Source organism: Somniosus microcephalus, chromosome 9 (genome assembly GCF_052327205.1).
Source record: "Somniosus microcephalus isolate GS21.2 chromosome 9, FLI_Smic_1.0, whole genome shotgun sequence".
NCBI classification, from domain to species: domain Eukaryota; kingdom Metazoa; phylum Chordata; class Chondrichthyes; order Squaliformes; family Somniosidae; genus Somniosus; species Somniosus microcephalus.
The window spans coordinates 201,071,010-201,098,596 of record NC_140995.1 but is presented as its reverse complement, the minus strand read 5'-3'; the positions used below and the strand labels follow the sequence as shown (position 1 = coordinate 201,098,596).

The 27,587-nt window shown below is 45.6% G+C and overlaps 1 protein-coding gene across 3 annotated transcripts in view; it reads left to right on the top strand.

The window, feature by feature from the left end:
• Nucleotides 1–27,587, top strand: part of pdss2 (prenyl (decaprenyl) diphosphate synthase, subunit 2) — a 284,488-nt gene that overhangs the window by 231,412 nt on the left and 25,489 nt on the right. For 2 of the 3 annotated variants that reach the window (XM_085997756.1, XM_085997753.1), the window contains 2 exons: nt 4,929–5,060; nt 26,464–26,499. In XM_085997756.1, the coding sequence (XP_085853882.1) occupies nt 4,929–5,060; nt 26,464–26,499 (168 nt within the window). The remainder of the gene's footprint in view (nt 1–4,928; nt 5,061–26,463; nt 26,500–27,587) is intronic. The other variant, XM_085997754.1, reaches the window with a different exon arrangement.

The following is a 27,587-nucleotide window of genomic DNA, read 5'->3' as shown; positions in this document are numbered from 1 at the left end:
ACGAAGTCCAGCACCAGCTTCAGTGTGCCAGTGCAGCCTTCGGTCGCCTGAGGAAGAGAGTGTTTGAAGAGCAGGACCTCAAACCCGGCACTAAGCTCATGGTCTACAGAGCAGCAGTGATACCCACCCTCCTGTATGCCTCAGAGCCATGGACCATGTACAGCAGGCACCTCAAAGCACTGGAGAGATACCACCAACGTTGCCTCCGCAAGATCTTGCAAATCCATTGGCAGGATAGGCGCACCAACGTCAGTGTTCTCGCTCAGGCCAACATCCCCAGCATCGAAGCTTTGACCACGCTCGATCAGCTCCAATGGATGGGTCACATCGTCCGCATGCCCAATACGAGACTCCCAAAACAAGCGCTCTACTCGGAGCTCCGACACAGCAAGAGAGCCCCAGGTGGGCAGAGGAAACGCTTCAAGGACACCCTCAAAGCCTCCTTGAAAAAGTGTAACATCCCCACCGACACCTGGGAATCCCCGGCCCAAGACCGTACAAAATGGAGGAGAAGCATCCGGGAAGGCGCCGAATACCTCGAGCCTCTTCGCCGGGAGCAAGCGGAAGCCAAGTGGAAGGAGCGCACGTCAACCCAAGCACCCCGCCCCTTCAACCACCGTCTGCCCCACCTGTGACAGAGACTGTAGGTCCCGCATTGGACTCATCAGCCACCTGAGAACTCATTTTTAATGTGGAAGCAAGTCATCTTCGGTTCCGAGGGACGGCCTAAGAGAGAGAAGGGGAAAAGTTCCTTTCTGTCTATCCTATCTATGCCCCTCATAATTTTGTACACCTCAATCAGGTCCCCGCTCAGCCTTCTCTGCTCTAAGGCAAACAACCCCAGCCTGTCCAGTCTCTCTTCATAGCTGAAGTGCTCCAGCCCAGGTAACATCCTGGTGAATCTCCTCTGCACCCTCTCCAATGCAATCACACCCAATGCAATCTGTTCCTGTTCTTGTATTGTGTTAGGTCTGTTAACTTTCTTATTTTTCAGGTCTTCTACATATTATGGGTTAAACAAGAAATTAGAACTGGGAATAGAAACAAACCAAACCTTTAAGAATGTATGTTGAATGGTCAAGGCCATTCTCATGGTCATGTGACTTCCTCCTGCATTCTGTGTGTTTACATAATGGGCCGTGGGGGCCGTGCAAGTTCCGGGTTTAGGCATGCGAATCCTCTTGACAGATCCCCCGCATCCCTGGGAGAAGGGCCTTTGCGGGTGGAGAGTTGCGCTATTTGCCCAACATCTGCCCACTGAAAGGCCGTGGAATTCTTATGCCTGGTAAAAGAAGGCCTGCTTTTACCAACATAAGAGTTTTAAAAAACAGAAAAATAAAATGTTATCACTCACTTATACATGAAAAACCCTGTCCAATAAGGTAAGTCTATTTTTAGCCCCGTTAAAACATAATAAAAAAATTCCCAAAAATTAAATTTTCGTTTAGAATATTTAATCAAATGGCATTTTAAATATGTAATTTTTAAAATGTATTTCTTGTGGTTTGTGTGTTTTTTAAGTAATCCCCATTCATACTTATGGGAGTTCTGTACGTACGGAACTCCCATAAATATGAATGGGAATTCCCTTCTTTTAAATCGTTGGGCCAGCCCACATGATCCCAGGGGCGCTTGCGAACCACATGTGCCCCTGGGTAGGTGGGCCTCTGCCCATGCGTACCCGGAGAGGCCCAGGATCGCAAACCTCCGTATCTTGGGGCCACCAGGTAAATGCGTGGATTTTTTACAGGTCAGAGGCTTCCGCCTGCGTGGGAAGCCTGCGATCGCAAATTTTGGGCCAATATATCTACATAAATAAAATCTAAATCTACCCTGGAAAGCGCCACATCTATTCTGTTCTGTTTCTTCCATTATTGGTAATGGTTTGCTTCATTGTTTATAAGGTCTGAATTTCACTTACTAAATTATTGTTTATCTCCCACAAGAAGTTTCTGGCAAGTTTGACACTTTCTTGATTTCAAGGAGGACAGCTTTCTGTTTATGCTGAGTAGCAGCTGCCAAGATATGCACTAGCTGCAGCAAGACCTTTCCCAGACAGGATACTAGATGGTGCTTGGCCTGGCCGAGTGATACTAGCAATAATGGCGGAAAATAATTTTGTTTTATGTAATGTACAGTGAGTTTTAGCAGAGAAAAGCTGTTTTATATACTCTTGACAAACTATAAAGGATTCTGTCCTGTACCATGTGAGCATTGTTTGAATTTATTAGGATACAATATTACAAGACACAGGCAGTTATACCGAGTCTAATTCCCTTAGTGTAGTTAACATCTGGCTGCCTGAATGGAGTTTCCTTATTTTGTTAGGTTGAGAAGAAAAGGTGATCACATAGATTGCCAATAAGCTTTAATTGAGCTCTTAACTATACAAAGTTTGAAATATATATATTTTTATTCTTTGTGCTAGATATGACTGCAACCACTGGAGCATTTTCCAACTGGCACATGCGATGGTGGGGACCACACAAACTTATCCATAAACATTACTAATTGGATAAGTAGTAATCATTTACCAAGTGTTAGCACCTTTGCTTTTACTAGATGTCTTGAGGTGGATCAGCTGTTAATAAATAGTGGAACAGCAGTTCAGAGAAGCAATATAGGTCTAATTTTTTTTAGGTATTTATAGCGAGAATCCATATTGCAATTTATTATGGATAACCCACCAAAGTTGAACAAAAGGTTTATTTTATTTGTATTTCTGTGGATATATTCTAATCTGGTACCTTTTTAGCTGGGGAAATTGGCTTGGAGTGGTACAAATCAATTCATGACGATTTGTTAATGGAGCCAGGTTAATGCTCTTATCTTGGAATATTAGCTTAACTTTGATACTTGAGGATAGTCTTGACCATTCTAATGGCGGGTGTTGCCATCCAGCATGCCAGGTTCTTGCTTTGCTTTTTACTTTTCTTCTTTCGCTTTGTTTCTCTTATCTGCCTCTCTTCTGCTACCTAAATATGTTGAGTGTGTGGAAGTTTTGTAGAAATGGAGCAGAGTTTTCCTGAAACAGCCGCTCCTGATAATGCAGTCATTCTTTGCACTAAAAAAAATTGAATGATCCAATATTTTTATTTAAGCAACCGAACGAGCGCAGCTGGATGTCAGTGCTTAAAAATTGAATAAATCAGATGATTCAAATTAAGCAATTTTGAATTAAGATCAGACTGTACTGCCTAATGAGAATAAGCCTATTCATTACTTTAAGGATTATAGAACTGTGTTCCTGACTACCAATGGGAGCAGAAATTACTCCTGTTCCTTGATGAAAGTAAAACCTTTTTATTGTAATCATTAAAAGTAGTATCACTGGAGAAAGGATATGACAAGCTGACTTTCAACCTCTTGCAGTAGCAGGACGGAATGGATAATAATTTACCACACACTGTTAAAGTGCATCAGGCATGCCTTACTGAGCCTGCTGACTATGCGGATGTTATATTAAATCAACCTAATTTTTCTATTCAGTGTATAATTTTTCCACACAGTTTATCTTCCTACTGCTGGTATGTATTTAGCAGGAGACCACAAAAGGTATTACATTTAGTAAAAAAATGCTGACAATCATGTCTAGAATCCTAATAGTGCAGTTAATGAATAATGAAGTGTCAAACTGACCCAGTTCGCATTTGCAAATGTGATAATTGGACCACTAATCTTGTAAAATTGTACACTTAAGCTTCCACAGAAATGAATTTTGGACATATCAATTCTACAAAGCTGGACATTTGAGTGAGTACTGAGTTCATAGGTCACACTTAAATTAACTTTAAAGTGCTCCAAAGTGATCAAACCGGAATAGATTATAAATTGGGCAACTCTACGTACAGGTGCCAAAAATTTCACCCGAGGGTAGGGAAGGACTAAAGTCATCCATGTGGTCTGCTGCACATAGTCATGCCTTCTTCATGTCGGGCCTGAATTGGGCTAGAGACTGGAGTACATAGGTGTGGCCCTGTCTGGTAGTGGGAAAAGATATACCCAGGGTTAAGGCTGTTGATTTTTCACAGGGGTGGGCGATGAAGAGAGAAAACTGAAGCAATTGGGAGGGGGAAGTTTGAGATATTTTCATGAAGTATTGAATTTTTAATGTGTTCTGATATAAATGTAATTTTTAAGGGTATATAGTAGGATGGGTGAGGAACAGTCATTGCTCCTGTATGCTACAGGCAGTGGTTTGGATAGAATGAGATTCATTTAGTCACAAAAAATAGTCAAATCGGAAATTACGCTACAGTGATAGTTCTGGGATCATTTTGGATGAAGCAAGATATAATTGGTCAAATTTCTGACGTGATTGGTCTCTGGTTCTGTAATACAATTGGTCAATCTCTGGTTCTACAGTGTGGTTGGTCAGAGAAATTCTGCTTTCATTATGCAGGCTCATCACTCTGACACTATGTTCACACATACAAGATTTTAAATATTATGGACTAGCAGATCGCTCATGGTGTTGTTCATTGATTAAAAATGAAGAAAAAATAAATTGAGGACGTAATTAAAGGAAAGAGATAGGATCCACAAAGTGACACAAAGGGGGCTGAATGGGGATGGGCTGGTTGAGGGGAATTGTTGCTGTCTCACATTCAGCATTTTACAGGTGAACTTTCTTTTAAAAGCACTCCAGGTTGTTTTTTTTGCTTCTGTCGCTTCCTTCTGTTCTTTCTTTCCTTTACCAATTTTTACTGGCGCAGTTGTCTTGTTCACAATGACAAGATTCTGCCAGTTTGACACAGCACTTCGAACCGCTGTGTGCTGTAATAAGTTATCCCTAATTAGCACTTTTAACCTGATGAACGGTTGACGTATTCATTGCATTCCTGTTTGATAAAATGTAAAATAATCTTTGTTGCCTGATTTAGCCTTTAATTCCTCATTATTTTGACTTTGCTGTTATGACTTTGCAGCTGAATTCTGACCTTCAGCCATTTGTTGAGGAAACTTCCTGTGACACGATGCCTTTCAGTCTGAACTCTGCTCCAGTAATCTTGCATCAGGAGGCTTCAGGTCGGGACACTTGGATTAATCAACTTAAACAGGTATGGTCCGCGGGGTATTTACAGGTTATATTATTGACCTGTAAAGTAAAGGTTACGAATGCAAGTTTAATTAGAAAGTGGCAGCAGTCTTCACTGGAAGTCAAAGCTAAACATCCTGTTTCAAAGCAGAGGCTCAGACACCTGCTGAGGTTCAAAGTCCCGATTCGGAGTCTAACTGGCTCTTGTTGCGTTTTGTTCATGTTTTGTTTCCTTATTTATTCATTGACACAGGGATGTATTTCCCTTATCCTGCAGATTTAGAGCACAATACAAGGAAATAGGAACATAAGAGCATAAGAAATAGGAGCAGGAGTAGGCCATTTGGCCCTTCGAGCCTGCTCCGCCATTCAATAAGATCATGTTGTGCAATGTTACAAGAAGAAGCTCCTTTAGAATCTTTCAAACACTAGTCTTGTTCATATCAATTCCCCTCCCCCTTCCAATTTTCTTCTCCTCTCCATAAAACACTGACTCACAACATGGTACGGTAACATGGGCAGCAGGCGCCCTTGTTGAAGTGGCCATTCTTTACATGGGAACCTAGACAGTAAGTGGTGACAGGCTGGTTGACTTTGTGCACCCTCACAGTTGAGTCCACACACACACACACTTTAAAGCAAGCCACTGTATAGCAATCAGGAACCCTGCCTGATTTTTCCTCACACTATCCCAGCAACATGATAGCCAATTAATGATAAGTAATAATAATAAGTGGAGAAAGAGAAATCTTTGGGGGCAATGTTGTGTCTGTGTTGTAACAGATATGAGCAGAATCATGCAAGAATGATTGTGGGTGAGTCAATAACCAGAGGTCACAGATTTAAGATAATTAGTAAAAGAACCAGGGAGGAGATGAAGAGAAATGTTTTTTCACAGCGAGTTATGATGATCTGGAATGCTTTGCCTGAAAGGGTGGTGGAAGCAGATTCAATAGTAACTTTCAAAAGGGAATTGGATAAATACTTGGAGGGGAGAAAATTGCAGGGTGATGGGGCAAGAGTAGGGGAGTGGGACTAATTGGATAACTCTTTCAAAGAGCCAGCACAGGCAGGATGAGCCGAATGGCCTCCTTCTGTGCTGTATAACTCTATGATTGAATCAAATTGCAGCAGCCCAATTGCTGCCCCTGCTGACATGAGCGAACTCACCAGACCCTGGATTGCCTAAATTTTCATTCCTGGGAAGGCAACTTTCTTAAGATTTTTTTTCTCTATAGCAAAATTAAAATGATCCGATCAAAATTTGATTAAGCACGGTTTGCTACATAGGTAACAAATAATGGAAGTATATTCCCTAAACCAAGCTTTAAAAGTATCACATTGTCCCATTATTGTGACAAAAGGGAATTTTGTCCATGCTTTCTGTGGTTTTCACTTTGTTTTTCAATAGCAGTTTTGAAACCTCACTCTCAAAATGGAGGTCATACTGTAGACAAGATGTCTGGGTTCGTGGCATAGAATCCTTTTGAAGGGGACAAAGTATGTTGACATGTTTATGTATTGATTCGAACAGACTTCAGGAAGAGGGCTACTCATTTTTGTTCCTGAAATCAATGAAGTTAGAGGTACTTTACACCAGGTGTAAATGGAGTGCAATTACCGTGTACTTAGGGCTGAAATGGTGTCACAATTGCCCAGGCTTAGACTATGTGCATTTACAACCCTCATGAAACATCCATTTACCTGTGTGTTTATGGCTCGTCAATACTGTGGTATTGTTCAACTGATTTTGAAAGCCAGTGTCGTCTCTTGACGGTAATTATGATCATAAAAACGGCAGCACGTTGTAGGACTGATCAGGTGCCCCGGATGAGGAGCGGATCTCACAGGATAGGGAAATCACAGCCTCTGGATTTTCTACCCAATGGGCGATCAGACTTTGTATGTCAACAGTTTGGATTATCTTGCAACAGAGTGTCTATTGGCACCACTGTGTCCGCCAGTGAGTTTGAGGCGGGGCGGGTCTTACAGAAGGACTTGCAGCAAACAGTCTATTTTACAGCAAACAGAGTCTACTTACACAGCAAACAGAGTCTAGTTAAAAAGTGTTTCTACAAACTACAGCAAACGGAGCTCATGACCGAAACTACAGCAACGTCTCCCGAGTACACCAGGGTTATTTCTCCTGCAAAATTCAGTGAGAATTACATAATACAAATTATGTGCATTAAATCAATCCCAGTAATTTACAGTAGTGCGATATCCAGGAATGATCGACGGGGGAATTACCCAATGTTCTCCATTCTGGCTGGGAATATTGGTGTCACCATATGTAGCCATCTTGCAATAGTGCACGGAAGTAAATTTGGATACATAAGGACACATTTTTGTAATTCTTACAAAAAAAACTATTTGGTTTTCACTGAAGAGAAGCATATAGGACCCTAGGTTTTATTCATAGGAGCATCAAGTCCAGAAGCAAAAAGGCATTGCTAAATCTATACTGTGGTAAACCACTTTTACCGTTCACTATCGTTACACTATAGTTATCACTGTTAGATCGTTTCCCTATAGTTATCACTGTTCACATTGTTGTATCACTGTACGAGGTCGCCTCTTGTCACGCTGCTATACCTGGGCTGACCACTGCCGACTCCGCCCATGGCTCCACCTACCTGCCCAGGTATAAAGGTGGTCGACTGGCTGGTATTCCTCCTTCTTGGATCCGATCACCCATGAGGGTGGGCTCTGTTATTTAGTCAATAAAAACCTATAGTTACTTTCTTAACTCGTCGCTTTTCATTGGACGAATTGATAGGTATATCAATTTTATTGACTAAATTTTAAAATGTCGTCACTTGAGCAGCCAAACAACCAGTCAACGGAGCAGCCAAACGACCAGCCAGACGCCCAGCTACAACAGCCACAGCAGCCGGCTTGGCTGCGAGCCCTCAAACCACCGTACCTGGATCTAAACCCACAAGCAACAAACGCAGCCCTCGACTTCAAACACTGGCTGTGCTGCTTCGAATCCTACCTGGAAGAATCCGGCGTCCCTCAGAGATCCAAACTAAGAGTTCTGACCGCCCAAGCGAGCCCTAAAGTATACGCACTCATCCAGGACATTACTACTTACGAGGCCGCTATCAACCTACTGAAACAGCAGTACCAGAGCCCGGTAAATTCCATGTATGCCAGACACCTCCTAAGATCCCGCCCGCAACAGCCAGGAGAGTCTGTAGCTGAATTTTTACGGGCGCTACGAACACTCGGCAGGGACTGTGACTTTAAAGCAGTATCGACTGAAGATAACATCCGCGATGCCTTCGTGAAAGGCCTTCGGTCCGACTACTCACGGCAGAGACTGCTGGAATCAAAGGACCTCGACCTGAACACAGCTGCAGCCTTGGCCTACTCCCTAGAAGTGACCCAGCGGGACCTCGAGGTGTATTCCAGGTACAGTTCGCGACTCTGGGACTCGGGCCCGACCCCGACCGCAATACCCCTCGTAGCGCCGCCCCCGGGACCTACCTCAGCGTCGGCGTCCCGGACCCGATCGGGACCGCCACCCCCGGTACCGGCTGCGACTTCGGACCCCCGCGACCGGGCCGCCGGCTGCTTCTTCTGTGGGCAGGCGAAACACCCGAGGTCGCGCTGCCCAGCCAAAAACGCGACGTGCTCCAGCTGCCTGAAGAAAGGCCACTTCGCGAAGGCCTGCAGAGGGAGAGCAGCAGAGGCCAGCAGTGCCTCATGCGAACTGTGGGGGCGGTCATCTTTTATCAAGGCCACAGATGCCAGCATCCCCTCGTGTGAGCAATGGGGGTGGCCATCTTTGATCCAGGCAACCGACGCCAGCAGTGCCTCATGTGGGTTGTGGGGGCAGCCATCTTCTCCGCCATTTTGCCCCACCTCGTGGGCGCCTCCATTTTACCCACCACGCTCGACCGCCACCTTACCTCCAGACCTGACGACCGCTTCACCTACAGACTACAGCGACCCGCTCAGCCACACACTAGCCTCCGTCACACTGGACCAAGCTCGCCCGCATCATCTGTCCAAGTCAATGATGGACATCAAAGTAGACGGCCACGCCACGACCTGCCTGTTCGACAGCGGAAGCACGGAGAGCTTCATACAGCCAGACACGGTGAGCCACTACTCCCTCACTGTCCAGCCAACGCGCAACCGGATCTCGATGGCATCGAGGTCCCACGCCACAGACATCAGCGGCTACTGTGTTGTGACCCTGTCGGTTAAGGGCATGGAGTATAAAAACTTTAAACTCCTCGTCCTGCCCCAGCTATGCGCTGCCGTCCTACTAGGGCTGGATTTTCAATCCCACCTCCAAAGCGTCACTCTAGCATACGGTGGACCCCTCCCCCCGCTCACAGTCGACAACCAGCAGCCTTTAAATCGCCCACCGCGTAACACCTGCGGCCTATCCACCCTCAAGGTCCCGCCACCTTCCCTGTTCGCTAACCTCACCCCCGACTGCAAACCCGTCGCTACCAAGAGCAGGCGGTACAGCGCCGGGGACAGAGCTTTCATTAGCTCTGAGGTGCAGCGTCTCCTGAAGGAGGGCATCATCGAGGGGAGCAGCAGCCCCTGGTGTGCCCAGGTTGTAGTCGTTAAGACCGGCAATAAAAACCGCCTGGTCATTGACTACAGCCAAACCATAAACCGGTACACCCAGCTGGACGCATACCCCCTTCCCCGCATCTCTGATATGGTCAATCAGATTGCTCAATACCGGGTATTCTCTACCATCGACCTTAAGTCGGCCTACCACCAACTCCCTATCCGCCCCGAGGACCGCCAGTATACCGCCTTCGAGGCGAATGGCCGCCTCTACCACTTCCTTAGGGTCCCCTTCGGCGTCACCAACGGGGTTTCGGTCTTCCAAAGGGAGATGGACCGGATGGTTGACCAGAACGGGCTGCAAGCCACGTTCCCCTATCTAGATAACGTCACCATCTGCGGCCGCGACCGGCAAGACCATGACGCTAATCTGGAAAGATTCCTCCGTACGGCCCAACGGCTGAACCTCACCTACAATAAGGAGAAATGTGTGTTTAACACCTCGCGCCTTGCCATCCTCGGCTGCGTAGTAGAGAACGGAATCATCGGCCCCGATCCCGAAAGAATGCGTCCCCTCATGGAGCTACCCCTTCCCCACTGTCCAAAGGTGCTGAAGAGAACCCTGGGGCTCTTCGCCTACTATGCCCAATGGGTGCCGAATTATGCGGACAAAGCCAGACCCCTCATGAAGTCCACCTCCTTCCCCCTTACGGAAGAAGCGCGCGCGGCCTTCTCCCTCATCAGGGGAGACATTGCTAAGGCCACTATGCACGCAGTGGATGAGTCCATCCCCTTCCAAGTGGAGAGCGATGCATCCGACTTCGCCCTAGCCGCTACCCTCAACCAGGAGGGGAGACCGGTGGCCTTCTTCTCAAGGACCCTACAGGGCCCTGAGATCCGACACTCTTCGGTCGAGAAGGAGGCCCAGGCGATTGTGGAGGCGGTACGCCGCTGGAGGCATTACCTCGCAGGCAAGCGATTTACCCTCCTCACCGACCAGCGTTCGGTCGCTTTTATGTTTAATAACAAGCTGAGGGGTAAAATCAAGAACGACAAGATCTTGAGGTGGAGAATCGAGCTATCCACCTACGATTATGATATCTTGTACCGGCCTGGTAAGCTGAACGAACCCCCTGACGCTCTATTGCGAATTACATGCGCCAACGCGCAAATTGATTGACTTCAGACCCTCCACAACGACCTCTGCCACCCCGGGGTCACCAGGCTTTACCACTTCATTAAGGCCCGCAACCTGACCTACTCCATCGAGGAGGTCAGGACCATGACCAGGAACTGCCAGACCTGTGCCGAGTGCAAACCGCATTTCTTTAGGCCGGACAGAGCAAGCCTGATCAAGGCCACCCGCCCCTTCGAGCGCTTGAGCATCGATTTTAAGGGGCCCCTCCCGTCCTCTGACCGTAACGTGTACTTCCTCAACATTGTTGATGAGTACTCCCGTTTCCCCTTTGCCTTCCCCTGCCCAGACATGACCAGCACCACGGTCGTTAAATGCCTGAACGACCTCTTTGCCTTGTTCGGGTTCCCAAACTATATACATCGTGACCGGGGCGCCTCCTTCATGAGCGAGGAACTCCGTCAGTTCCTACTAGCGAGAGGCATCGCCACTAGCAGGACCACCAGCTACAACCCCCGAGGGAACGGCCAGGTGGAAAGAGAGAATGCGACGGTATGGAAGGCCGTCCTCTTAGCCTTAAAGTCTAAGGGCCTCCCAACCTCTCGCTGGCAGGAGGTCCTCCCGGCGGCGCTGCATTCCACCCGGTCACTACTTTGCACTGCCATTAACGCCACCCCCCATGAACGAATGTTTGTTTTCCCCAGGAAGTCGACTACGGGAACCACGCTACCAACCTGGCTGACCTCTCCGGGGCCTGTCTTGCTGCGAAAGCACGTGAGGGCCCATAAAACAGACCCCCTGGTCGAGAGGGTGAACCTCCTGCACGCCAACCCCCAGTACGCCTACGTGGCATACCCAGACGGGCGGGAGGACACAGTCTCCTTATGAGACCTCGCACCCTCGGGCACTCCGGAGACACCACCGCTACCCCCCCCCCACCACCCCCCCAATTCCAGCCCAGGTAGACGGTACGCCGGAACCCCAAGAGCCTTCGCCTACCTCGCAGACGCCAGCATTAACACCGGAGAACGCAACACCGCCGCTGCGACGATCAGACAGGCTTACGAGGCCTCCGGACAGACTGACATACCAGAACTGGTAGTACACTTCACCCCGCCGGACTCAAATCTAAACAAGGGGTGAATGTGGTAAACCACTTTTACCGTTCACTATCGTTACACTATAGTTATCACTGTTAGATCGTTTCCCTATAGTTATCACTGTTCACATTGTTGTATCACTGTACGAGGTCGCCTCTTGTCACGCTGCTATACCTGGGCTGACCACTGCCGACTCCGCCCATGGCTCCACCTACCTGCCCAGGTATAAAGGTGGTCGACTGGCTGGTATTCCTCCTTCTTGGATCCGATCACCCACGAGGGTGGGCTCTGTTATTTAGTCAATAAAAACCTATAGTTACTTTCTTAACTCGTCGCTTTTCATTGGACGAATTGATAGGTATATCATATACAAATCATTGTTTAGCCCACAGTGAGAATATTTTGTCCAGTTTTGGCTTGCACTGCTTTCGGAAGGATGTCAAGACCATAGAAAGAGAACATAAGAGATTCATTGGTTGACGGCCAGGGTGAGAGGCTTTAGTTACAAGGAGAGACTACAGGAACTTGGCTGTTTTCATTAGAAGAGAGAAAGTTAAGACCAGTTGTGATAGAGGTGTTCAAAATTATGAAGGATCTAATGAGGTAATTAGGAAAAATTATTTACACTGATCCTTGAATTGATAACTGGAGGGCATAAATTTAAGATCATCGCCAAAGGGCCGAAGGTTAGGTGGCATGGAATGCCTTACCAGAAACGGTGGCTTAAATATATAGTTTCTTAAATAAAAATTTGCACAGGTACGAGAAAGGGCAGAGGAATGGGGCTAAGTGGATACATCTTTCAGAGAGCTGGCACAGGTGCAGTGGGCCAAATCGCGGCCTCCTGTGCTGTAAAACTCTGTTATAGAAAGTGCCTAATTGTATAAATAAAGAATTAGTTTGGAGATGCAGGATATGTGGAAGTGTAGGGGAGTTGTAGAAACTGCTTTGTATAGGTTGTTGTGTGTTACCTGTTTGAAGAATATATTTGAACTGGTCTGAACTGTTTAAGTCCTGAGCCTTTATTCCAAACAATGTTCACCCTCATTAAAGATACAAAAACAGTAAAACTGGTGTGTGTGTTTGAGGAGTGGGATGTGTTTCATCCTGTAATAACTCCATCACACCCAATGTTTGTGCATGGAGCGAAATAAGAACATGTCAACGGTGTCGCTCCTAGGTTTTCTTTATTTTGGGCACCATATTTAAGAAAATTGGCAAGCTTTTTCATTCGCTTATAAACACATTTCATTTGTCAAAATGAACCTGGAGCACTTGCGCCATAATGTCATGCTGTTAAAAAATAACACATAACTCTTCTGGCTTTTCATTTACCTGAAAACAGAAGTGTGCCAACACTTTATTTTTTAATAGGAGCCCGCACACTACATAGTGAGAACAGTGCACTGCCCAGTTTTTGCAGCAATCCGTGCGTACAGAACCTAAGTATGTTTTTATTAAATGGTCCCCTCTGTGAATGGGTACTAATGTCCTACCCCACTTGGTCGTCAGAATAGTTTTAATTAATGCTCAGAAAGCAGTACCTTTTAATCATTAGTCCCAGTGGTACCCTAAATCTTCATTGCTGTCAATTAGCTTGAGAAGGAACTGTAGCTGAGAGAGTGTTCCTGTTATGGGCAGTTAACCCTAAGACTTCATACTTGATAAAATCTAATGGCGTTCTTATAATACAATGTGGCAAATTGTTAAGGAGCTAAAAATTTTAAGAGTCAGCGACAAGTACGCATTCATGAGGGGCATTGATGCAACTTGCTCGTGCCTGCAGTTTTTAAATCATATTTTCTCGCTTATGAGGAAAATTCCATTTTCAGCAACGTATCATTGACCCTAACCCTAACCAGAGGGTTATCTCATAAGGTGAACAAGATCTGAAAAATCAAGAGTGATTACCCAAAGCAGCTCCTGCATTACCTTCCATGTCCTGCTGTTTAAGAAACCCACAATTTAAGTTAGCACAGTTGCCCTGTTGGTTGTATCATTGGTTTTGGTAATTCTCTCTAATATCCTTCTCCCTAATCAATCAAGCCTCCCTCTCCCCGCTCCCAAGTTACAATTTTTCTTTCTCTAAGTTTCTCCCCGCCACCCAATCTTTTCCACGTTTCTGTTCCCCCAATCTGCTGAAATTACTGACTCTGTTTGGGATATCGTTCCACAGACACCGGCCGCCCTCCAGTACCGTACTTAACGGTTCTATATGTGTGGGCCTGCACAGCAAGTGTTATAGCGAAGGATAAAATGTAAGAGGCTCCAACACCTCCATTCTTTAATGGGCAGCAACAGTGGAGACCAGGTTCACCCGTGGTTCATTAGGTGGTTGTGATAATGGCATTTGAACAACGAAAAATATAACATTTTTATTGAGGATCCAGCCTACAAGGCAACCATCTACAACAACAATTTGCATTTACATAGCACATTTAACGTAGTTGAACATCCCAAGGCACTTCACAGAAGTGTTATCAAATAAAATTTGACATCGAGTCACATAACGAGCTATTAGGACAGGTTGCGAACAGTCTGGTTGAGCCTCAGACAGTGGTCAGGGAGAGGGATGGAGTCGGTGGCTAGGCATATATTCATATAACGCTCCTCACGTGCAAGAAGATGTCTTGAAACACTTTACATTGAGGAGAACAAAACAATGGATGCCGTGGGGGAGGAGAAAAGGGAAAAGTGAAGAGGGTTGAGGTTGGGGAATCAAAGGCACAGTCAAAGAGAATTGTATTGAGGAAGTTTCTTAAAGCAGAGAGGGAGATAGTGTAGACGAGGGAGGAACTGGGGTGGGATCGCCAGACAAGAGTGGGCAACAGTGGCGGAGGGGAGAAGTCCTGTGTTAGCAGAGCAGAGCATGTGTGCAAAGACATAAGGCAGGAGGAGATCACTAAGATTAGACAAGGCAAGGCCATGGAGGAACTTGAAAGTGAGGATGGGAATTTTGAAGTCAACTCATTGGGGCACAGGAAGTTATTGGAGTTTGGGGGAGACGGGGGTGATGGGAGTGCAGGTCGTGACCTCGAGGCCATGACTCCAACCCTGCCACCACCTTCCAACAGTCCTGGAAGCGGCAGTAACCAGGCGAACAGGAGGGAATTGGGCCAAGAATCCAGATCCTGTCCGCACCCCGCCTCCCCCCGCCGCCCCCCCCCCCCTCCCACACCTACCTCCTGCTGTTTACCTATCCTTGGCTTCTATAGAAACATAGAAGATAGGAGCAGGAGTAGGCCATTCGGCTCCTCGAGCCTGCTCCACCATTCAATGCGATCATGGCTGATCATCCAAATTCAGTACCCTGTCCCTGCTTTCTCCCCATACCCCTTGATCCCTTTAGCCTTAAGAAATGTATCCAACTCCTTTTGGAATATATTTAATGAATTGTCCTCTACTGCCTTCTGTGGTAGAGAATTTCACAGGTTCACCACTCTCTGGGTGAAGAAATTCCTCCTCATTTCTGTCCTAAATGGCTTACCCCTTATCCTTAGACTGTGACCCCTGGTTCTGGACTCCCCCGCCATCGGGAACATCCTTCCTGCATCTAGTCTATCCAGTCCTGTCAGAACTTTATAAGTTTCAATGAGATCCCCTGTCATTCTTCTAAACTCCAGTGAGTATAAGCCCAATCGACCCAATCTCTCCTCATACGTCATTCCTGCCATCCCAGGTATCAGCCTGGTGAATCTTCGCTGAACGCCTTCCATGGCAAGAACATCCTTCCTCAGATAAGGCGAGCAAAACTGCACACAGTACTCAAGGTGTGGTCTCACCAAGGCCCTGTACAACCGTAGCAAGACATCCTTGTTCCTGTACTCAAACCCTCTCGCTATGAAGTCCAACATACCATTTGCCTTCTTAACCGCCTGCTGCAACTGCATGCTTCCCTTCAGCGACTGGTGCACAAGGACACCCAGGTCTCATTGCACTTCCCGTTCTCCCAGTCTATTGCCATTCAGATAATAATGTGCCTTCCTGTTTTTGGCACCAAAGTGGATAACCTCGCATTTATCCACGATAAATTGCATCTGCCATGCTTCTGCCCAATCACCCAACCTGTCCAAATCATCCTGGAGTTTCTCGGCATCCTCCTCACAGCACACACGCCCACCCAGCTTTGTGTCATCTGCAAACTTAGAGATATTACATCTAGTTCCCTTGTCTAGATCATTAATATATATTGTGAATAGCTGGGGTCCATGGACCGATCCCTGTGGTACCCCACTAGTCACTGCCTGCCACTCGGAAAAAGACCTGTTTATTCCAACTCTTTGCTTTCTGTCTGCCAACCAGTTCTCTATCCAAGTCAATACCTTGCCCCCAATCCCATGTGCCTTAACTTTACACGCTAATCTCTTCTGCAGGACCTTATCGAAAGCCTTCTGAAAGTCCTAATACACCACATCCACTGGTTCTCCCTTATCTATTTTACCAGTTACATCCTCAAAAAATTCCAGTAGATTAGTCAAGCACGATTTACCTTTTGAAAATCCATGTTGACTTTGTCCGATCCTGTCACTGTTTTCCAAGTGCTCTGCTATTACATCTTTTATAATGGACTCTAGCATTTTCCCCACTACCAATGTCAGGCTTACCGGTCTGTAATTCCCCATTTTCTCTCTACCGCCTTTTTTGAATAGTGGGGTAACATTAGCTACCCTCCAATCCATGGGTACTGTTCCAGATTCCATCGAATGTTGGAAGATGATCAGCAATGCATCTACTATTTCTAGGACCACTTCCTTAAGTACCCTAGGATGTAGATTATCAGGCCCTGGGGATTTATCGGCCTTCAATCCAGTCAATTTCCCTAACACCATTTCCCTACAAATACTGATTTCTTTCAGTTCCTCCCTCTCATCAGCCAGCCCCTATGTCCCCGACATCTCTTGGAGGTTATTTGTGTCCTCCTTTGTGAAGACAGAACCAAAATATGTATTTAATTGGTCAGCCATTTCTTTGTTCCCCATTATAAATTCCCCTGATTCTGACTGCAAGCGACCTACGCTTGACTTCACCAATCTTTTTCTCTTCACATATCTATAAAAGCTTTTACAGTCAGTTTTTATGCGCCCTGAAAGCTTGCCCTCATATTCTATTTTCCCCTTCTTAATTAATCCGTTTGTCCTCCTTTGTTGAATCCTAAACTGCTCCCAATCCTCAGGTTTACTGCTTTTTGTGGCCAATTTATATGTCCTCTCCTTGGATCTTATGCTATCCCTAATTTCCCTAGTTAGCCACGGTTGAGTCACCTTTTTTGTTTTATTTTTATGCCAAACTGGGATGAACAAATTCTGTAGTTCATCCATGTGGTCTTTGAATGTTTGCCATTGTCTATCTACCGTCAACCCTTTGAGTGACATTCCCCAATCAATCCTACCCAACTCACGCGTCATACCATCGTAGTTTGCTTTATTTAAATTCAGGACTCTAGCCTTTGAGTCAACTACTTCATTCTCCATTTTAATGAAGAATTCTATCATACTATGATCGCTCTGACCCAAGGGGTCTTGTACAACAAGATTGTTAATTAATCCTTTCTCATTACTTAATACCCAGTCTAAGATGGCCTGATCTCTGGTTGGTTCCTCGACATATTGGTCCAGGAAACCATCCCGTAAACACTCCAGGAATTCCTCCTCCACAGTATTGTTACTAATTTGGTTAGCCCAATCTATATGTAGATTAAAGTCGCCCATGATGACTGCTGTGCCCTTATTGCATGCTTCTCTAATTTCCCTTTTAATGCCATCCCCAACCTCTGCACTACTGTTTGGAGGTCTATATACCACTCCCACTAACGTTTTCTGACCCTTGGTATTTCTCCGTTCTACCCATACATATTCCACATCATCAGAGCTAATATCCTTCCTTACAATTGTGTTACTCCCTTCTTTAACCAGCAATGCTACCGCACCTCCCTTTCCTTTTTGCCTATCTTTCCTGAATATTGAATACCCCTGGATGTTGAGTTCGCAGCCTTGGCCACCCTGGAGCCATGTTTCTGTAATCCCAATCAAATCATATTCGTATCCTCCTTTATAATGGACGGCACATGAAAAGGAAGATGATGATGATGAAGAGAATGATGAGGAACAAGCCACCCAGGATTCACGGCTACATGATGCTGCCATCTCGCAGGACTCTAGCAGATGAAGGATCTCCAGCCGACCCGCTCATAGCATTACACCAGTGGAATGTGGGGGGCAACAGTAAACTGCCAAGGAGCAAGCTGACATGAGACAAAGGCCACCTCCGTCCCATGAGCCTTTTGTAGAGCACCTTAGAAAGGATATATTGGCCTTGGAAGGAGTACAGCACAGATTCACCAGAATGTTACCAGGGCTCCAAGGGTTAGATAATGAGGAAAATTTACATAAACTAGGCTTGTATTCCCTGGAATATAGGAGGTTAAGGGGTGATTTGATTGAGGTTTATAGGATTTTGAAAGGAATTGATAGCGTAGATAGGGAGAAACTTTTCCTACTGGTGGGGGAGTCTAGGACGACGGGAGATAACCTTAAAATCAGAGCCTGGCCATTCAGGAGAGAAGTTAGGAAATACTTCTTCATGCAAAGGGTGGTAAAAGTGTGGAATTCTCTCCCACAAAAAGCAGTTGCCCATCTCCATTCCTGCCTCAGCCAACTTACTGCTGAAACCCTCATTCGTGCCTTTGTTACCTCTAGGCTTGACTATTCCAACGCTCTCCTGGCTGACCTCACATCTTTTATCCTCCATAATCTTAAACTCATCCCAAACTCTGCTGCCCATATCCTAACTCGCTCCAAGTCCCCTTTACCCATCATCTGCTCGCTGACCTACATTGGCTCCCGGTCCAGCAACGCCCTGATTTTAAAATTCTCATTCTTGTTTTCAAATCTCTGCATGGCCTCACCCCTCCCTATCTCTGTTACCTCCTCCAGCCCTCCAAGATCTCTGCACTCCTCCAATTCTGGCCGCTTGCGCATACCCGATTTTAATTGCTCCATCATTGGCTGCTGTGCCTTCAGCTGCTTCGGCCCTAAGCTCTGGAATTCCCTCCCTAAACCTCTCCGCCTCTTTACCTAAACCCCTCTTCCTTAAAGCCTACCTCTTTGACTACATTTTTGGTCACCTGTCCTAATATCTCATCATGTAGCTCGGTGTCAAATTTTGTTTGATAACACTCATGTGAAGCACTTTACTATGTTAGAGGTGTTATATAAATGCAAGTTGTTGTTGTAGATTCTAGTTCAATTAATAATTTTAAATCTGAGATCGCTAGATTTTTGCTAGCCAAGGGTATAAAAGGATACGGAGCCAAGGCAGGTGGATGGAGTTAAGTTACAGATCAGCCATAGTCTCATTGAATGGCGGAACAGGAGCAAGAACACCACTAATTTAATATCGACCTTCTACCAAAAACAATGCACGCCAACCTATGCAGTTATGTAATTTGGTTGCACACTGTATGGCCCCATCACCAAGCTACATGTTACGACATGAATAACAAAATGTATTTCTTTATGCTACCGATTGAAAACTACTAGGCAAAGTAAAGGCTTACTTTTGTTTCTCTGTTGTTAGTTCATTGGTGAAAATGCAACCAGTTTCTCTCAACTTTATCTGCAAGGCAGCTACAAAGCATTTTTATCTTCACCTGATGACGAAACAACTGATTCTTTGATGTTTTTGTACTCCTAATTGGCCTAACATTATATTATTACTTACCGCCACTGCCTTCTGTACCAGTTTAACATTCATTTCTATCTGGCAGTTAAATGAGTGAGGAAGAACCTTAAGTTGCTTTCCTTTGGTACGCTCTTCATTCTTTAAAAGTAGCTCAGCCTTCCCATACCAATCAGCCTTCCCGTACCAATCAGCCTTCCCGTACCAATCAGCCTTCCCGTACCAATCAGCCTTCCCGTACCAATCAGCCTTCCCGTACCAATCAGCCTTCCCGTACCAATCAGCCTTCCCGTACCAATCAGCCTTCCCGTACCAATCAGCCTTCCCGTACCAATCAACCTTCCCGTACCAATCAGCCTTCCCGTACCAATCAGCCTTCCCGTACCAATCAGCCTTCCCGTACCAATCAGCCTTCCCGTACCAATCAGCCTTCCCGTACCAATCAGCCTTCCCGTACCAATCAGCCTTCCCGTACCAATCAGCCTTCCCGTACCAATCAGCCTTCCCGTACCAATCAGCCTTCCCGTACCAATCAGCCTTCCCGTACCAATCCGCCTTCCCGTACCAATCCGCCTTCCCGTACCAATCAGCCTTCCCGTACCAATCAACCTTCCCGTACCAATCAGCCTTCCCGTACCAATCAACCTTCCCGTACCAATCAGCCTTCCCGTACCAATCAACCTTCCCGTACCAATCAGCCTTCCCGTACCAATCAGCCTTCCCGTACCAATCAACCTTCCCGTACCAATCAGCCTTCCCGTACCAATCAACCTTCCCGTACCAATCAGCCTTCCCGTACCAATCAGCCTTCCCGTACCAATCAACCTTCCCGTACCAATCAGCCTTCCCGTACCAATCAACCTTCCCGTACCAATCAGCCTTCCCGTACCAATCAGCCTTCCCGTACCAATCAGCCTTCCCGTACCAATCAGCCTTCCCGTACCAATCAACCTTCCCGTACCAATCAGCCTTCCCGTACCAATCAGCCTTCCCGTACCAATCAACCTTCCCGTACCAATCAGCCTTCCCGTACCAATCAACCTTCCCGTACCAATCAGCCTTCCCGTACCAATCAACCTTCCCGTACCAATCAGCCTTCCCGTACCAATCAACCTTCCCGTACCAATCAACCTTCCCGTACCAATCAGCCTTCCCGTACCAATCAGCCTTCCCGTACCAATCAGCCTTCCCGTACCAATCAGCCTTCCCGTACCAATCAACCTTCCCGTACCAATCAGCCTTCCCGTACCAATCAGGCTTCCCGTACCAACCAGCCATCCGCCGACCCCTCAGTTACTCCCTCTGGCTTGAAACACCGGAGAGCTGCTCCTTTAATGTGCTTTCTGATTTGTTGCATCGGTTTCTGTCAAAAACACTGAGATGTGGTATCAGAACCAGGGGCTTAGTGAAGACCACATGATCGATTGACTATTACAAGGTGCCAGATTCTTAATCCTATCCTGCACTTAATCCATCTCCCCTACTGATCCTGTCTTTGCCAGCCTCCACTGGCTCCCAGTCTCTCAATACATTTCACACTTAATCCTTGTCCTCATTTACAGATCCCTCCATGGCCTCGCCCACTCTACCTCTGCAACCTCCTTGAGCCCTATGTGCCAGTGCTCAGCCTTTGTTCTTCTGATTCTGGTCTTCTTTGTGTTCTCTCCTCCTCTCTTCTACCTCCACTCCATCATTGGTGGGAAAACCTTCAGCAGTCTGGGCCCTACGCTTTGGAACTCTCAATAAAATACCCCTGCCTTGCTACCTCTATTCCCACCTCAAAAGCATCGTCAACCCTTACCTCTGACTATGTCTTGAGATACCTCCCTTAATTCTTTGCGTGCTACTGCTCAGGTCCGTTCTGCTTCTTGAAAGTGCCTTGGGACATTTACTATACTAAAGGTGCTATATAAATGCAGGTTATTCTATGTATTTGTATAAGGCAGTTGAACTAAATTTGAAGAATGAAGGAAACCATCTATCTTGTGTTATTTTTTTTGTGTCCCCCTTAAATTTATATATAGTTTGGTGCTCATCAAAGTGATCATTGTTGGTGCTGGGGAGCCCAACTCGTGGTCCATTTTGGGCACCAGCTGTCCGCATCAACCACATTCAGATCAGATATAGAATGGCCAGATGGGAGATATTTAAATGCCTTTCTCTCTCTGACGTCAGAAGAGCACTTGCAGGATGGCATTTCCATTTCCCACACCAATATCCTTATGGCCTTTCAGACTGAGATTGCCAATCTAGGAGCTTGCAGCTAGTAGGAATTGAGTTGAGACCGGTTTCTGTTCTGTTCAGTGTGGTCCTAGAACAGCACAATGACACATACTTTTATCTGCAAGAGAAAAGTAGTTCTGGAGTCTCAAACGTGAGATTTTTCATAATATACATGTCTAAGATAACTGGGTTCCATCGCATAGGGAATGTCAAAGATATGCTGCGCAGTCAAAGATGCATGTTGTATAAATACTTTCATACCAATAAAATGCAACTCAAATTGTAAAATAACAGCATGGCATTTTAGGGTAATTAGTTTGGTGATGTATACCCAGAACACCAGGTTAATTGCATGTTCAGAGTTACAACTTAATTCTATGTATACTTATTAAGCCAAAGTGTTATGGCAGTTTTCAGTGTTGTGTTTTCGCTGCATGTTAATAAACAGTAAGGTAAATGACAGCTGTTTTGTTTGAATGAATTCCAGGCTGTTGTACCATTTCACTATCCTTTTAACTGTTTTAAATGATATTATGCTTTTTGCGTTTCCCATAAGGAAGAGCTACTAAAAAAAAATCAAACAATGGAAACTAATTTAAATACGCGTCATCTGTTTTTAAAAAAAAATGCAATGCATTTTGCGTCATGGTCAAGGGGTGCTTGTGCCGTGTCATGGAATATGGAACACTTATTTACCTTTCATGCTTCACCCCATAATCGAAGCTGATGCTTCAGCGTAGTGCTGAGGGTGTGCTGTATTGTTGGAGGTTCTGTCTTTCGGATGATAGTGGTGAGTGGTGGTGGACAATTAAACAGTTAACAGGAGGAGGAGGCTCCAAAAATATCCCCATCCTCAATGATGGTGGAGCCCAGCACGTGAGTGCAAATGACAAAGCTGAAGCGTTTGCAATCATCTTCAGCCAGAAGTGCCGAGTGGATGATCCATCTCGGCCTCCTCCTGAGGTCCCCAGCATCACAGATGCCAGTCTTCAGCCCATTCAATTCACTCCATGTGATGTCAAGAAACGGCTGAAGACACTGGATACTGCAAAGGCTATGGGCCCTGACAACATTCCGGCAATAGTACTGAAGACTTGTGCTCCAGAACTAGCTGCGCCCCTAGCCAAGCTGTTCCAGTACAGCTACAACACTGGCATCTACCCGGCAATGTGGAAAATTGCCCAAGTATGTCCTGTCTACAAAAAGCAGGACAAATCCGATCCGGCCAATTACCGTCCCATCAGTCTACTCTCAATCATCAGCAAAGTGATGGAAGGTGTCGCCGACAGTGTTATCAAGCGGCACTTACTCAGCAATAACCTGCTAACTGACGCCCAGTTTGGGTTCCGCCAGGGCCACTCAGTTCCTGACCTCATTACAGCCTTGGTCCAAACATGGACAAAAGAGCTGAACTCAAGAGGTGAGGCGAGAGTGACTGCCCTTGACATCAAGGCAGCATTTGATCGAGTGTGGCATCAAGGAGCCCTAGCAAAACTGAAGTCAATGGGAATCAAGGGGAAAACTCTCCATTGGTTGGAATCATACCTAGCACAAAGGAAGTTGGCTGTGGTTGTTGGAGGTCATTCATCTCAATCACATGACATCACTGCAGGAGTTCCTCAGGGCAGTGTCCTAGGCCCAACCATCTTCAGCTGTTTCATCAATGACCTTCCCTCCATCATAAGGTCAGAAGTGGGGATGTTCGCTGATGATTGCACACTGTTCAGCACCATTCGAGACTCGTCAGATACTGACGCAGTCCGTGTCCATATGCAGCAAGATCTGGACAACATTCAGACTTGGGCTGACAAGTGGCAAGTAACATTCGCACCACACAAGTGCCAGGCAATGACCATCTCCAACAAGCGAGACTCTAACCATCTCCCCTTGACATTCAATGGCATTACCATCGCTGAATTCCCCACTATCAACATCCTGGGGGTTACCATTGATCAGAAACTGAACTGGACCAGCCATATAAATACTGTGGCTACAAGAGCAGGCCAGAGGCTGGGAATTCTGCGGCGAGTGTCTCACCTCCTGACTCCCCAAAGCCTTTCCACCATCTACAAGGCACAAGTCAGGAGTGTGATGGAATACTCTCCTCTTGCCTGGATGAGTGCAGCTCCAACAACACTCAAGAAGCTCGACACCATTCAGGATAAAGCAGCCCGCTTGATTGGCACTCCATCCACCACCTTCAACAGTCACTCCCTCCACCACCGGCGCACTGTGGCTGCAGTGTGTACCATCTACAAGATGCACTGCAGCAACTCGCCAAAGCTCTTCAACAGCACCTTCCAAACCCGCGACCTCTACCACTTAGAAGGACAAGGGCAGCAGATGCATGGGAACATCACCGCCTACAGGTTCCCCTCCAAGCCACACACCATCCTGACTTGGACCTGTATCGCCGTTCCTTCACTGTCGCTGGGCCAAAATCCTGGAACTCCCTTCCTAACAGCATTGTGGGTGTACCTACACCATATGGACTGCAGTGGTTCAAGAAGGCGGCTCACCACCATCTCCTCAAGGGCAATTAGGGATGGGCACTAAATGCAGGCCTAGCCAGCGATGCCCACATCCCATAAATGATTTTTTTTTAAAAAGGTTCTGTCTTTCGGATGATATGTTAAACCTAGGTGTATCTGTCTGTTCAGGTGGACGTAGAAGATCCCACAGCACTGTTCAAAAAAGAGTGGAGGAACTTTCCCAGTGTGTTGGCCAAGATTTATTCCTCAACCGACACCACCAAAATCAATTAACTTTGTTCATTTTATTACTCTTTGTGGAACCTTGCTGTGTGTAAAATGGCTGCCACATTTCCCTATGTAACAACGACTTCATTTTAAAAGTAATTCATTACTGAGAAAATGAAAGGTGCTGTATAAATACAGTTCCTTTGTTCTTCATTCTTTGGCACTAACTGTCAGCATCAAGTTCTCTCAGACCAGGTATAATGAGGCCTAATGCAGAGTAAAAGCTCCAGTAACATGTCTTCACCCCAACTAGAAAAGCATGCTCAATACTTGCACCAACATAAGTTCCCATTTTCTCACATCTTTACAGCTTGAATGAGATTTAGTTTTTGCTGAACTGTAGAGAGTTTTGTACATGTACGCACGGAGAAACCCATTTCAAATGGGACTCTTATTGACAGAGATGTCCCACTGATCAGGACTGGATTCCAACTGCGCTTAATTTCCCTATATAAAAAAAATTCAAATTACAACAAAAAATAATTTATAATATAGATAAAAAGCTGTGTATTAAATGTTCATGGGCAGTGGGCGGTACTTGTTTACTACGGAGATGTGCAGCCAGCTTCATTCATAGTTTAGAAGAGTGACTTTTAAAATTGTCAGTAGTTCGAGCTGTACAGAATTGGATTCCCCACCAGAGAGTCCTATGTTCAATTCCCAGTGAAACAAATACTAAAAACTGAAGTGCTCTGGCTAAGCATAGTTCACTAATTATCAGCTAGGCCACAGTGGCTAAAAGCTTCATCATTTTTTTGAGGTTGGGGGAGAGAAAAGGGGAGGGGAGAATTGACCGAATCATTTCTACCCTGCAGAAGTGGTCCACCTGCCCTCCCTTCATCGAGCGATATTGACAGCAGCTGTGCAGAAGTCTGCAGCTGCTCAGCCGGTCCTGCCCTTGATTGAAGAAAGAAGGGTGGCGATGAATGGGTGGGTGCAGTGGGGACTCAACGCCAGCTGAATATAAACGTTCCTTTCAACACAGGAATGTTCTGTACAGCAAAACCTACACAATTCACAGAGTTTGTATTTAATAATCTCCAAATAGCAGAAGATGGATCTTAGAATGCTGTTTCTGTAAACCAGGATTATACTTTTATTGCCCATTCAATCCAAGCGATTCAAGTCCAGATGAAATTTAATTAAACAACAATAACTTGTATTTCTATTAGCACCTTACGAACGTCCCAAGGCACTTCACAGATAAGCAGCTGGAAAACGAAGGCTGAGCCAGGAAAGGAAAGATTAGGAGCAGCGACCAAAAGCTTGTTCAAAGAGATGGGTTTTGAGGAGGTTTTTAAAGGAGGAGGAGGAAGATGTGGAGGGGTGTAGCGAGGCAATTCCACAGAGTAGACCCAGGTGGCTGAAAACTTTGCCACCAGTAGTGAGCCAAAGAGAAGAAGAATGCATAAGAGACTGGTGTAGTCAGTGACCATAATGCATTCGAAATAAAGCTATTGGAATTAGTTAGTCTTTTATAAGAACTAGGAGACGTAGAAGCTGAAACTTGATGATTCCATAGTTCCACTTCTGAAGTTGGCCGTGACTGTGACCAACATTTTGGTGGCTAAACATTTGTGAGCATGAATCTTGACACAAGAATGTGACTTGTTGAGTTGAAAAAAGTAAAGTTGCTCGTATTGACCAAATATATAGTCCATTAATCATTAGAACCATAGCTACGTTGAGCAAATGGCCTAGGTTTTCCGATCATAATGCCTACCGGAACCAATTTAAAATGAATGGGCTCCTGTCAGCGTTACAATCGGAAAACCTAGGCTACGGTACGGTATCTTAAATAATGCAAAAAAAATGTATTTAAGAGAACAGGCTATGATGATCCGATAGCGTTTTCTGTTGTTATTTAGGCTATGATGATCAATGAATTAAAGCAAAATTAGTTAGTAGACCGTATTTTAGTTCATGAAATAATTTCCAGTTGCGTCATTGGTGCAAAATACTTATCACTTACCAGTTTGTCTCTGTTTTTAGGCTAAAGTAAATGGAAAACAAGCTGATTATGCCAAGGTATGTTCATCATTTTTTGATGTATTACAGTATAATTGAAGTATATTAATAATATATTGCTGAAATAAGATTAGTTATGCGAACTGAAAAAAATGATTTTTTTTTTGCATCTCTGAGAAGCTATGAATTAAACACACACGATGTTGAAAGAACCAATATTTTCCAGTAATTATATATTGATACGATACTTCCTCTTAAGTGTAAGAATGTTAATATTTTTGTTTGTGGTCAGATATTTATGAATAAGTAATAAGTAGAGGGGAGGTTGGGTTCTATCAGTGCTTCCACAGCCCTTCCTCCTCTTCATCTACTCCCGCCCCCTCACCCCCCTCCCTCAGTCTGAAAGAGTTTCCTCAGTGAGCACCAAGCCCAGACCGGGTAGCACTCACCAGTGTGCTATCTCAGCCTTCTTCTGGGAGGTGGGAGCCCCTGTTCTCTGTGCATTTGCCTTCTCTCTTGTGCCTTTCCACCCCTTATTAAAACCTCTTAAAAGGACAGTGGAAAAACAGGAAAGTGGTGAAACAAAAAGCAGGTAAGGGTCTTCCTGATGGCGCAGCAAATTTGTGCCGTGCATACCTGAGCTATACAGACCAGGAAGATTGCAGGTTTGCTTCTTGGGCTGTGCTGAGTTAATTGATCTCAGCCAGGGCAAGGGAGGGGGAGGTGAAGGGACAGTAGTGATGTTACAATCTACATCAGCACCTCTGAGTTGGGGAACAAGGGGCAGGCTTCCCGCTGCTGATATTTATACTTAGTAAGGTAATAGAGTTGATCATTGTGGTGGGGGGCAGTATTGAAGAGAGTGTGTATGTGAATAATCTAATAAAAAGTGGCCAACATGGCTTTGAAAGGGGAAGACCCTGCCTGACGAACGTCCTAGACTTGTTTGAAGAAGTTAACATTCCAAGTGGACAGTGGTTAAGTCTATGTCTTGATGTACTTAATTTCCAAACAGCCTTCGATCTAGTTCCTCATGAAAGACTGTTACTGAAGCTTGAAAGCAGGGGGAAATCGAGATAAAACCTGGGTGTGGATAAGGGATGTGGATGTGGCTGAAAGAAAGGAAAGGGCAGGTACTTGTTAGGGAA